The sequence below is a fragment of the Pezoporus wallicus genome, unplaced genomic scaffold (assembly GCF_028554395.1).
Source record: "Pezoporus wallicus isolate ANWC-B61680 ecotype Strahan unplaced genomic scaffold, APGP_CSIRO_Pwel_v1 scaffold_6885, whole genome shotgun sequence".
In the NCBI taxonomy this organism is placed as follows: Eukaryota; Metazoa; Chordata; class Aves; order Psittaciformes; family Psittacidae; genus Pezoporus; species Pezoporus wallicus.
Genome location: NW_026638858.1, coordinates 4,156,633 through 4,169,855, shown reverse-complemented (window position 1 = coordinate 4,169,855; position 13,223 = coordinate 4,156,633). Strand labels below are relative to the sequence as shown.

Sequence of the window (13,223 nt, the reverse complement as noted above, 5' to 3'; positions counted from 1 at the left end):
TGGCTGGGTGTTTTCAGAGCTTTTGCTCTCTGTGCTTATGCATTGGTGTACAGATAAATTTGGAAACCTCGTGCTCAGGTATTTTAATATCCTTCTTTCTCCACAGGCAACAGGCACTCTTCCATGTCCTGTCAGCATACTCAGTCTATAACACCGTAAGTAGTTAGTCCAGTTGAAGTGAATAGTGTTGTGCTTTTTATATATATATGTATATATAAATATTAAAAAAAGGTTTATATATATTATTTTATATGTGCATTCATGTATATTTATTTGTGTATGTATGTCTATGCACCCCCACACTTAGCCAGTGGTAAATCCAAGTTTAAGTCCTAATACTGGTTTGTACAGACAGCTGCAAGACTCACAAGCAGCACAAGACTGCACAGTAAGTTCATTTTGTCATCTGGTAAATGATGTCTGGCAGATGCATTTTGGTTGAGTCTCAGCAAAGGGGATTGCCCTTTGACTTTGCAGCAAGACTAACCTCCTGGCTGAAAGTCCATCTCGTTCTCACTTCTTGCCAAATACTGAATTTATTGCAGCAAACCAGTCATTTTTAGCTGAAGGGCACAGTCAGAATGAGACTAAATTAGCAGCTGAACTTACTGTCTCCATCTCCAGGAGGGCACAGTTACCCCAGAAGGCACAAAAGATGCTCAGTGGGGATAGTTAAGGAAAGACAGATCCCACCTTCCCTCATGCCAGATAAATGCTCACCAGATTTGTTTATTCTTTAATTACTTCAGTGCTCATGTGGCTGAAGGAATCCAAAACAGGATTGAAGCCACATGCTCTTTGTCATCCCATCCCTTATTCTTTGAAGTAGCTGAAGGCACCTCTTATGTTGACATTTCTGTCCCTAACCTTCCAGGCTTGAGCAGGGCTGGAGAGGGGAGTGGCATGGTGGGGGGCATTGCCTGCTAGAGTTAGTCTGGAGGAAGGGCACAAAAATGGTCAAGAGTGCCAGAACACCTCTCCTATGGAGAAAGGCTGAGAGTTGGGGTTGTTCGGCCTGGATAAGAGAAGACTCTCCAGGGGGAGACTATTTTAGCCTTTCAGTATAGAAGGGGATCTTATCAGAAAGGTGGAAAGACTTTTTACCAGGGCCTCTAGTGACATGACAAGGGGCAACATTGTTAAACCAAAAGATAATAGGTTTAGGTTGGACATAAGGAAGACGTTTTAAAAAACGTAAACAATGAGGGTGGTGAGGCACAGGCTGCCCAGAGAAGCTGTGGCTGCTCCATCTCTGGCAGTGTTCAAGGCCAGGTTGGATGGGGCTTTGAGCAACCTGGTCTAGTGGAAGGTGTCCCTGCCTATGGCAGGGGCTTGGACTAGATGTTCTTCAAAGGTCCCTTCCAACCCAAGCCACTTTATGAGACATTAACATGGTAGATGCTGCAGACATATGGGAGCTGTGAATCTGAGCATAAATGATAAAGACCTCAAAGTGAGACAGAGGAGAGGGAAACACAGACAGCCTGACCTGCTTCTGCAGGTTTAGCATCATGGTGGGGTCTGACAGTATGGCAGCATGTGTGCCCCTCTTGGCTCTTGCAGGAAGTGAGCTACTGCCAAGGGATGAGCCAGATCGCAGCCATTCTCCTGATGTACTTAAATGAAGAGGATGCGTTTTGGGCACTGGCACAGCTGCTGACCAATCAGCGTCACGCCATGCATGGTAAGGCTGGGGTGGGATGCGGATGGGGGCACTTGCAGTGGGAGGGAAGGCTGTTTGGGTTGGTCAGTAGAGACTCATTTTTCCTTACATACTTGTTTAAAATGGGTAAGACTTAGTTACGAGCTGATGTAACCCGATTACGGAGCTGAACTTCACTCTTGGAGACAGACAAGTTCATCAGAGAAAAATGTGGTTTATCAGCACTGAGCTTTAGTGCTCAGTAATTAATGCTTTCACAGAGGTGCTGTCTTCCCTCCCAAGTGCCTTGGCCTTGGCAGTAAGTTAACTCAAGGTTGCAGGTTTTTTAAGAAGTCTCACAGAAGTACATGTAAGAGCATCATGTAATGCTGTTTCTAGCATGCCAGAGCCGTGTACCCTTGTGTTTTTATGAAGATGTGATTCCACCAAATGTACTGAATTATTTTATTTCAGTCACATTAAAGATCCTTTTGTCTTACTTGTGGTTAGCAGTAATCTATGGACAGAAGGTTATTTTATCAGCGGAGGGCTAAGCCTTATGGCTTGATAGCTCCAGGCAGTCTTAAGTGCATGTCCTACTAGATTATGGAGTGCTGCACAAGCTTTTGTTCAAACATCAGCTTTTCCCTGAACCTTGGTAAGCATCAAGATGTGTTGAGAGAGGTCTTGACCAAGCCAAGTCTCAGGTGGGGTGGTGAGTGAGTCTGCTCTGCTGTGGTTAGTGCTGAGAGTGCTGCTGCCCATGCGGAATGGGTTGAAGGGTGGGCTCTGGAGGGATGCCAGGGGAGGTAGCTGGGTGCACTGTAGTCCTGCTGACTTCAACGGGCAATGCAGGGAAAAACTCCAGAGCTTTTCTGATTTTTTTTTTATTTCTCCTATCTTTTTTCATTAGGTTTTTTCATTCCTGGGTTCCCAAAGCTGCAGAGATTCCAGGCTCACCACGAGCAGATTTTAAGCAAGATGGTTCCCAAACTGAAGAAGCACATGGTATATTTTTGCTATCTCATGCTAATAATCACGTTTTAATGCTAGAGCAATTAGTGTAATGTTCTGCCAGGGATATGCACTACTGAACATATTTCTAACTGTGTAGGACTGCTTCAGGTGCAAAGAGGCAAACGTTTATTAAATGGGATGCCTGAATCTTGGTTATCATTTGCTTGCAGTATCATGGCCATCATGAGTGTAGGAACTGCTAAAATCTAACAGCTTCCTTCAGAAAGCCAGGCAGGAAGGCTCACAGAGCCTGCAGCAAAAGGAGCTTTTTTACAGCAGCAAGGCTGAGCTGTGTTCTTATACCAGATGCAAAGCCCAAAGGGTGATGCTGTACTTAATTCAAGAATTATTAGTCCCAAGTGGTTGCACTTAACAGGTTTGCTATTATTTAAAGACAGGAGGGGTGTAAGATTTGCTGTGTGTTTTGTTGCTTGGGCACCTCCAGTTGTTTTTCTGTCTGGCAGATGGTAGGAGCCCATTTAGTGTCTGGAAGAGCATCTGCAGGAGACATCAACTGCAGTCTAATGTCTAGGCTACTATTTTGCAACACCTGCTTCCTTTTCTTTTTCTCCTTCCCCACCCTCTTGCATTTGCTGTAGACGGTATTCAGTGGCCAGACTCCTGAAGGTTTCTTATGCTCCCAAGGGGTTTGAAGGTCCTTCCCTGAAGGGGAGGCTGTTTACATTGCCATCATCTGCAACAGCTCTTGCTTTGTGCTGCAAATGAGCTGGCCCTGTCTATAAGAGTGAAACAGAGTCAGGACAGGTTTTCACCTAATTATACCCTTGGGGAGGATGAGCAAGGAGGACGGAAATAACTCTCTGAAAGCTGCTTGTGCCTCCTGGCTTCCAAAAGGCTCCCCAGGCTTGCAGGTGCCCAACACTAGCCAAAGCAAAGACCAGAGATGGGTATTAATCCCCTAAGCTTCTTTTTCTTCCCATCCTCACTGCCTTGCTGGCTTTGCAGGAACAGTCACACCAACTTTATGCACTTGCAGGGCACTGTGCGTCCCAGCACCAGCTGTGCCCTGCCATCAGCTGTGCCAGAAAAAGCAAAGCTGTGTGCGGATGCTGTGCTGGGTCTCAGATGGGGATGGAAAAGTGATAGACCAGGGTGGTGATGGTGAGGTTTTAAAGTTTTCCTTAGTCTGTCAGGCTATCCTGCTCCTGCAGCAGCCATGGCATGCAAATGAGGTAGTGCTAACAAAGCTGGCTTGACTGTGTTGGTCTGGATTTACCTGTGGAATACTTGGGATTAATCATTTCTGTGGTGCTCAAAGAGGCTCACATGGGAATTTCTGTGGAAACAAAAAAGATAGTCTGCAAGGAGTGCATGGTTTGGGTTCATGGAAGTGTTTTGTAACTCCCTGGAGCAGGTAAAAGTCAGAGAAAGCTTCTAGGAATCCCTCTCCAAAGTTGTGGCTGAAGTCTGGCCACGTCAAGGATCAGAGCAGGACTTCAACACCGGTATTTGAAGCAGAGTCTTTGTTGGAAGACAAACTGCAGACAGATCCTGCACCCAGACCCCAGCTTTAATAAACCAGCGAGCCAGCCTCCCCCAAAGCCCTGTGAGTTGCCTGAACCTTCAGCAGCCAACCTGGTGAAATGCCTGCCTGTCTTTGCTATCTCCTCCTAGGACAAGGAGCAGATGACTACAGGGATTTACACAACCAAGTGGTTTCTGCAGTGTTTCATCGATCGGGTGAGGATGCTTTTGGGTTGTTTGCTGCCCTGCTGCTTGCATGCATGGTTAATCTGCCTGTTTTTATAAAAAGTATCATAATTTGAAGAAAGTGTTGGTATTTTGTAAGGTAGGATATTGTGCACACTCATAAGGCGGAAACTTTAATAAGGGAGAAGTTAAAAATAACTGAATGTCACTGATGGCAAGCCAGTTCATGCTGCCTCATCACAAGAGGTCACTGGGAGAAGGCTCAGCAGCAGCAGTATAAGCTGCAAACTTGGGAGAGATCTTTCTCTTGCGCACTGGCATTGGTGCAAAGGCAATTAACCTCACTTTGGCTCTGGAAACAACATAGGGAGATGAAGAGCTGGAGGCACAAACCTCAACAAATAGCACTGCAGCAATTGCAGGCAAAGGAGCGGACTGGGCACTGGAGACCCGTGAAAGTGTGAGAAAATTGCTCTGATTTGTCCAGAGCTAATTTGCCAGTCCTGAGCAAAGACTAATTTATTTTTAGGGGCACTGTTGTGCTTGCACACTTAAAAGCAGTATCCAGGCTTGCTCATGTTTATAATGTCTGTGCGTTCCCAGGCTCAATTTTCTGCTGCCCATCTCCTGTAAAACAGTGGATGACCTTTTCCCCTTGAGAGGGAGCTCACTGGTTTGCAGTCTGTCCCTAAATGCTATATAAAATGCAAAAGTTCCTTTAACAGCAGTAATGTGGTAAAAGAGCTGTGATGGCCAGTCATGCCAGACTCTGGAGAGTAAGCACGGCATCCTAAATTTGAACTTAGATGTCACAGTGGGACTAGTATTAATTTTTGTGTTGGTGAGATGCCTGGAATCTTTGTTGGGAGATGATGGCCTGCTCCATCATTAGTTCACCCCTGTTTGTAAGATTGTGTCTGGGTGCAAATGAAAGACTCTTGCAGAGTTTTGTCTAGAAGACATAAATAAGCCTGCATATAAGGAAGACCACTTCTCTAGGCACCAAAGGAGTGAATTTTTTTTTTTTTTTTTTAAATGCTCAGTAAAGCAGTTGGGCCTTCAGACCTATCCCATAAATAGCCCTTCATCTGTCTGGGTGATGTAGATGAATACAGGAGTGGCTTTGTGCACTTGCAAGGCTGTGTAGGCAAACCCATGTGCTAGCATGCCTGTGTAGAAACTTTCTCCTTTTTTCTGCTTTCGTGGATGGATTGTAAGTTATTTTTCCAGCCACCCAAGGGTATTGGCTTTAAGGCAAAACCATAGCTGATGAAAGAGGTTTTTGTGTTACAGATGAGTCCTTGTCATCCAGTGTCTTGCCCTGCTGTGTGTTTTGGTGCAAGGAGACATAGTGATGCCAGCAACCTCTCTACAATTGTTCAATTAATCAGTGCTAACATGTATGATGCTAATGAGCTGGTTTTGTGTTTGAAACAGACCCCGTTCACCCTCACCTTGCGGCTGTGGGATATCTACATCCTAGAAGGAGAGAGGGTGCTGACGGCCATGGCTTACACCATACTCAAATTGCACAAAAGTAAGGTCCTAGCAGAGTGCGTCTCGTATGGCAGAAGTGGCTCTATGCTAGGCCACCCTTGTGCTGTTGACCCAGAAAGCCTTGCTGGCCACTATGAGCTTGCTTGGTGCCCTGTGCTGGCCACAAAAAAGGACAGTCCCATGATGATGCTCTGGGGAGGAAATGAGATGCTACAAGGGTTGAAATGCTGTGCTTGGTGCACAGCAAACCCCAGCTGAAACACTCCCAGCTGCCTCTTTCTGCATGCTGCGCCCCACATCTTTTGTTACCATGGGTTTTGGGGCAATACAGACAGCAACCCATCTGTCTGCAAAGCTCTGTGGCAGTTCAGCTGAAAAGGCTGTAGAGGGAGAAATAAATCCATTTAATATGCTTCTAAAATGACCAAAACCTGGTTTTCTTACATAACATTAAGATGGTGATGTTTATACATAGAGATCTTTGGGACTTTGAACCCCTCTGCTCCCATAAGCTAGCAGGCTTGCGTTTTCACCCTGTTAGATCTTTAATCTGGGACAGGAGAGATACCGATAGCTCATGCTAGGAACCTTTGGGACAGTGGGATCTATGCGACTGTATGTGTTGGCTTCTGCAAACACCCATCCTGCTCTTTCTTCAGTTGAGTGAAGAACAGGCTATCAAAAAATAATACATCTTCAAGTATCCCATTTGTTTGCAAAGACTGGGAAACTGGCATGCAGGCAGAAGGAGAGAAATAATCTCTCCTTCCTAAGGAATTTGTGATGTGGATTGGCATCCCTGCCTGCATCCCATCCCTTGCTGCAACCCTGAGGTGGTTCAGCATCTGCCTGCATCCCTGACTGGTGGCTGTTCAGTCTGACGCTCTGGGTCTATCTCATGGAGCTTTTCCTCCTCCTAGAGGTATTGCTGAGAACTTGCAGAAATGGCCTAAAATGTGCATCCTGGTCAGCACAGGTCCCAGCCACTGCTGAGCTACTGCCCAGAAGTGGCACGGGTGTGTAAATGTGTCGACAATGCTGAGTAACAGCGGGAAGGTAGGAGAGAGGCAGAAATGTTCAGGCTCTCCCACCTCGCAGTGGGAACAGCAGCAGAATCCCAGATAAAACCAAAGCACTGCAGCCCACGCTTTGGCCATGCCACTGCCATTCCTTCTGTCTGCTGCCCCCAGAACGCTTGCTGAAGATGACGCTGGAAGATTTACGGGAGTTTCTGCAGGAGAAAATCGCCGCTTCACTGCAGTACGAGGATGATGCCGTCATCGAGCAGCTGCAGGTGTCAATGACTGAACTGCGCAAGATGAAATGTGATCTCCCCCCGCCAGGTGGGTAGCAGGGGAAAGCGGGCAGCCCAGCGGCAATGGTTGGCGGTACCTGTGTCCCTTAGGGACCAGAGCACCCCTCTGGTGTGATGCTTTGGGAGCCGGGGCAGCCCAGAAGGGCTGGCATCCACTGTGTGCAGCATCTGCCTCCCCTGCAATCAGGGCATGACAGGTGCAGAAATGAACTGATGCATAATTTGGGTTTTATTTTATTTTCTCTTGCTTCTGATGCAGCAAAGCCTGAGGAGTTCCCACGGAAACCCCTGGGTCTAGAACTCTCCCTCAACCCAGTACCCATGAAGGGCAATGTGGCAGCCAATGGCCAGAATGGCCGGGTGGGTGAGCATCCTGTGGACAGGGAACCACATCCCCACACAGCTCCTGAAGCTCCAGGAGAGATGGTGGCAGAGGTGAAGACTGCCACCCTCCAAGGCAGTGAAGCAGCTGAAGTGACAGACCTCCACTTCCGTCCTTCTGGCGGGGGGTCACTGGGAGAGGAGGCTCAGGTGGAGCCCTCAGGGGACAGACAGACACCATCTCTTCTGAAGGCAAGTGAGATGCAGGCCCATCATCACCTCTTGCCCACGGCCCTGCCTGTGGAGCATACTCCTCTCACTCCTGTGTGTGCCACAGTGGACCATGAGTTGGTTTCCCTCCCCAACCCTGCTGAGGTCGGCTCCTCAGACTCCTCTCTCCAAAATACATCAAGTCCTCCCGACTCGAGCACCACTGAGTTTTCTGCTACGGACCATGCTGTGTGGCAGCCAAATCCTGCTGCCCTGCCAGTGGGAGAACAAACATCTTCCTTTTGCAGAGAAAAAGTGCTCGAGGCACCCCCTCAACCTCTGCTGAGCAGCTCACAGTATCTCTCCAGTGAGTCTCAGCATGACAGTTCCCCTGAGAATGAGCACCAGGAGGAGACAGCTGAGAAACGCTGCAGAGCAGCACCACCAGACAAAATGGACTTGAAGCACCTGGCATCCAAAGCTGCGTCCATGGGGGAGCTCACCAGCCTGCAGCAGAATGGGCCAGGGAGTACCACCACGCACTGGCAGCAGGGGCTGGCGAGCGGCAGCGTGCCCATCTTACCCAGCATCAAGGTGGAGGCAGCAGGGTTGGGTGAGGGCTACCCCTTGCAGCGAGCACTGTCCCCCATGGTGGAGAGGAACAGCCCCTACACCATTATCAAAACCACCACTCCCCTCCACCTGGCCCATGCGACAGAGCAGGATGTAGCAAACAGGAAGCAGGTGGCACTGCCGCTGCCCGAGACTGGATGTCCTCTGCCTGCTGCCTCCATGCCACCACCTCTCACGCTGGACCCAGAGGAGGCAGATGCCCAAAAAAGCTTCCAGAAACCATTAAACACGCTCAAAGCCCCACGACCCCCCCTAAGCCCCAAACCAAAATTACTGCCACAGGTTGCCAAATCCCACTCAGAGAACAATTTCCTTTCCGGCTCTTCTTCCCTGGTGAAGCTGCCCAAATCCGTGACGTTTTAGTGGGAATGGGGGGAGGCAAGGGACAGGAAGCAAGTGCTGGAGCAGCACCCTCGCCCCATTTTCAGAGCCTCCCCTTCAGCAGGGCTGTGTCAGGGTGACAGCACAGCAGCCATCGCCTGTTGAGCTGTGCTTTGGTACGAGCACCTGGTGAGAAGATGGAGCAGTGGCCGCCAGCACCAGGAGGCATGAGCAAACTGGGTTTGCGTCTTTCTTATGGACAAATTAGACAGCGCTTTCATTTTGTGTTCCTTGAAGCTCCTCAAGCCTCACTGCGTGTGGGGGGAGAGGCAGGGCTGGTGAATGTGTTGTGTGTTCCCTTCTGCTCCTGCCTGGCACAGGTGCCCATGGTGTGGAAGCAGGTACAAGGCACAGGAGTCCAGAATGCTTTCTTTAAGAAGCCCAGTCAGTGCAGCCAACAGCATTGCTTTCAAAGCCTTTATAGCAATAGATCTTCCGATAGCTTCTTTCCCCAGACCTGCAGTTGTAGGCAGCAGCATTTTCAGGCAGGACCATGGCGTCCTGGCAGGACACAGGCACCTCACTGCCTACTCTATGCAATTCCACAGCCCAGCTGTAACTGGCTCCTGCTGCAGTGGTGGATGATGTCCTGGAGGGGAGGTTTAACAGCAGGTAAGTCCCTGAGCGGTCTCCTTGGTGTGACCCTGGTGGAGGACTGCCAGCAGGACGATTCTTTCTTAAGTTTTCAAGGTGATACGGACAGCGAAGGTTGAGCCTGGGCTCTTGGGCTGAATGGCCCTTCTGCTGGCCTTTCCTGCTCAGGTCCAGAGGGGGGAGCAGGCTTGAGGAAAAGGGGCTATTGTCTTGGGAAACCTTCCTTCATTAGCAAGCTGCTGGAGGTGTGGTAGTGTCTAATCATGGTGCTGAAACTGAAGCCTGCTTTTACTTCAAGCAAGTTAAGAGGGTGGAAATGGAATAGGTGCTGGGGAGGGGGAACACATTGCCCACAACCTGATACCAGCATTTCTGGTTTGGTCCAACCAGCAATTAACTACCAAGGACTGAAATCTGGACACAGAAGTTTGGAAGATGATGATGTAGAGCATTCACATCTCCCCAGCCTATTGCTGAGGAGATAACGGGATGGGTGCCCCCCATACCACTTGCCCTTCACGTACCAAGTCCTAGTGACCTGTCCATTCCCTCCCGATCCCAGGATGTTGCTGCTGGACAGCCCAGACCATTGGCTGGAGGTGTGCAGGGACCCAAGGAAAGCTCACCCCACTGAAAGAGCTGCTCCAAATTCCTGTTCCCATTATCTACTTAAGGAAGATAAATGGAAGCAGCAGGAAATAAACTAGTCCAGGTATGCAGTATTTGTCTCTGCTGTCCAGAAAGGGTGGCTGCAGATGTCCCCTTAGATGCGACTGTAGGTATGATTCCCATCCCTTCAATGGAGACGTTGGGCTCCTTTAAGTTCCGAGAAGACTTTGAAAACTTTTTTATCTCACAGGCTGCTTCAGTAACATAACCTGACCTGAAGCCTACCTGGAAGCCCAGCAGAAAACTTCCACTAAATTACTTTGTGGGGTTTATCAGTTTAGGGGGTGTTTTTTATTAGCAGCAGGGGTAGCACTGAAAGGAGCACCCTACCTTTGGCTGTAACCAGCCAGACAAAGCACCCTCAGCTTCTGTTGCAACCCCTGCTCTGTCAGAGACCCCATCTTCTGCTGAGTCTCCAACCTTGCCCATCTTTTTGCCCTCTGCAAAGCAGGGATAACCCTATTAGCTACCTCACAGGAGAGTTGTGAGGAGTCAGCACTTGCTCTTTGAGGAGAAGTGGTTATGAATGTTCAACATTTGTGTTTTGGGACACCATGGGTCCTTTCTAGGACAATGGTGCTTGAACTGGTTTTAATTTAGAGTATGTTTTTCAGTAACCATGCAGTAGTTAAACACATTTGTGTGTTAAAATAGCTGGGTAGTATTTCAAGACAGGTATCGACTGCCCTTTGCTAGCAGCCCACTGGCTGTTGGAGCATGTTGGGAAGCAACAAGAAGCATCTGAGGATGGGGGGTCAGCTCTTGGCCTGGTTTCTGTAGCTTGGGGGGGTTTCTGGCCTCTCTCTGAAGCACACGCAGGACTCCTGCTAAGACATCTGAGCATTTTGCTCATTTGCAAGAGCCGAGATGTCTTTCTCCCCTCATTTTGACTTATTCCCCCTCATTTTGGGCACACAGCCTTTGCACATAGTGTTGCACGTGCACTTGGGCTCCTAAACCCAGTGCATGTCTGGGAAGTTTTGCAGTATTCGTATTTTAAAAGGTGGTTTGTTCTAGTTTTGGAGAGCTGTCAAATGCACAGTACCCATAGCATGGTGTTCAACAAGAGTTTGAGAGGGTTCCTCCCCTCCAAATCCTAATGGGAATGAGCAGGGAGGTCCTTGCTCACCTCCAAGCCTGAGGTAAGCCACGAGCTGGTTGCAATGACCTCTGGACCAGGCAGCTACAGGCTCCTCTTTCCCACTATAGTGTGCTTCTTGCTGGGTGGGGGTCTGTCAGCTCTTCACTGTGCCATATAAGCAGCTCTTCTCCAGCCTGCAGCCCCTGAAAGCTGCAAGGTTTGGGAAGAGTTCCTGGGAGCCAGCAACATGCGTTAGTTTCCTTGGAATGATGCTCTCACTTCAGCACATCAGAGCATAATTGACGGGAGATCCTGGCTCCTTCTCTGCTTCTTGCTGCAGATGAAGGTGCGGCCATGGCGGGTCTGTGGCACCAGGGATGGGCAGGACGTGGTCCTACCTCAGTGCATTCGCTGGAGATAAGAAGGGAAAAAGGGCAAGGATGGCAGCTCAGCAGAACAAATAACTGGCCCAAGCCACTCACACCCCTGCCCCAGTCTCCTACAGCAGCCTCAGCCCCTTAGCAAAAGCCTCTCTTACCGTGAGCAAACTCAGGAAAACAGCTTCCCCGCTCTCCCCATCCTTGCCCTCCAGCCCTGGGATGACTCTCACCTCGCTGCCCTCCATGGAGTTTTAAAGACCAGTGTTGTGGGTTTGGGGTTTGTTCTTGTTTGTTTTGGGGTTTTTCTGTAATTGAGCACTTTGAGTGGCTGTGGCACCAGTGGGCAGCAGGAGCCACGGGAGCTGTGCTGGGGACCAGCTCCAGCACAGGATGGTGGTTGAGGGGTCAGGTCTCTTGGCCATGGCCTTTTAAGAGCCTGGCTACCATATGCTTTGCTTTTTAATTGCTATTTTTGTTCACAGCGTGGAACGCTTCTTCTGTGACTCTTTCTAATGTATTATAATTATTACTTAAAAAAAAAAAAAAAACAACAACCAACAAACATTTTTCTTTTGTTATTTTTTGGTGGAGTTTCTTTTGTAAGGAAGGGGTTTTTGTTTGTTTTTGCGGGGCGGGGGGGGAAAGCCAATCCTTTTTACACCGATCCACACAGACTGTCCAGAGTATTTGATGCTGTGTTTTACATGGTTGTAATGATAACAGTTAAAGATGTTTAGCATAAAATCAGACTGCATGAGGTTTCTTGCGGCGACAGATGCTACAGAAGACCAGTTGCCTTCTCCTGCTGGCTTTTGGCTTGGTTCACCAGGCATGCTTCAGCTGCGGTGGGTCCAACCTACTCCACAGTTTGTTTTCCGGCCTGCAGGCAGCGCTGGAGGGTGGAATGGGACAGAGAGCCGGCAGCCACAGCTCCTTGCAAGGCAGCCGGGTGCAACTCCATTGGCAAGGTGTGAGTCAGGGCTGAGTCATGCGTCCACCCTGGTACCCTAAGGTGGTGCCGCTCACAGCCGAAAATGGATTTTAACAGGCTGTGTGAGCAGTACCTCTGGCACACCCGAAGTTTAACGGCCAGTCCTTGGAAAAACATGGTACTGTTGTCTTTGGGGTGTTAAATTTGGGCAGTATTCTGGTTTCCCCTATGAGAAAGGTGCCATTTGGTACTTAAACAACATGGTTACAGTAAACACAGGGTCATTTGTCTCTGCCAGAAAGACTGACAGCAAAATGGATGGGCCACAATTAGCTACATGCCACCCTAGGACTGAAGGGCAGTGCAGGGAATGTGGCATCCCTATGCATCAACCCATCAAGACCATCAAATAATAATTTACTGCTTCTAGGGGACCAAGAACAGGATCGCTGTGTATTTCTAAGCCCAAGCTTACCAGTCACCCACTTGCTGTACAGCACTGGGACCAGTGGCAAATGAACTCTGTAGAAGCTGCTTAAATCCAACTGGCCTTGTCAGCCAAGTCCTCCTGCTGCCTCTCCCTCTGCACTTAGCATTTACCAGTATTCCCACTAAACCCTTCCTTTACCTGTTGGAGCCCTTGCTCCTCATAGCTTTCTGACAACTCCTAACACCAGCTGTCTGGCTCTCTGATCCCTGTGCTGCTCCCTGCACAGAAACCACTCAACAAAGACCCACAAACAAGCTGCGCTCACCTCTGGTGTCCTGGCAGCCTCCTATGGCTCCTGTCCTTCCTGGCTCATCAACAGCCAAACCATCACTGCCAGGAGCTGGGGCAGGCAGCCCACGTCTCATCTTGTCACTGGATGGCTCTCTTCCAA

The 13,223-nt window shown here is 49.1% G+C and overlaps 1 protein-coding gene across 9 annotated transcripts in view; it reads left to right on the top strand.

Moving 5' to 3' along the window:
- The window catches only part of LOC130601072 (uncharacterized), a 77,876-nt gene extending 65,925 nt beyond the window's left edge, over window positions 1-11,951 (top strand). For all 9 annotated transcript variants that reach the window (XM_057412898.1, XM_057412903.1, XM_057412897.1 and 6 more), the window contains 7 exons: window positions 107-155; window positions 1,564-1,684; window positions 2,556-2,650; window positions 4,295-4,360; window positions 5,768-5,867; window positions 7,018-7,170; window positions 7,402-11,951. In XM_057412898.1, the coding sequence (XP_057268881.1) occupies window positions 107-155; window positions 1,564-1,684; window positions 2,556-2,650; window positions 4,295-4,360; window positions 5,768-5,867; window positions 7,018-7,170; window positions 7,402-8,669 (1,852 nt within the window). In that variant the 3' untranslated portion in view covers window positions 8,670-11,951. The remainder of the gene's footprint in view (window positions 1-106; window positions 156-1,563; window positions 1,685-2,555; window positions 2,651-4,294; window positions 4,361-5,767; window positions 5,868-7,017; window positions 7,171-7,401) is intronic.
- Window positions 11,952-13,223: the final 1,272 nt, after the last annotated feature.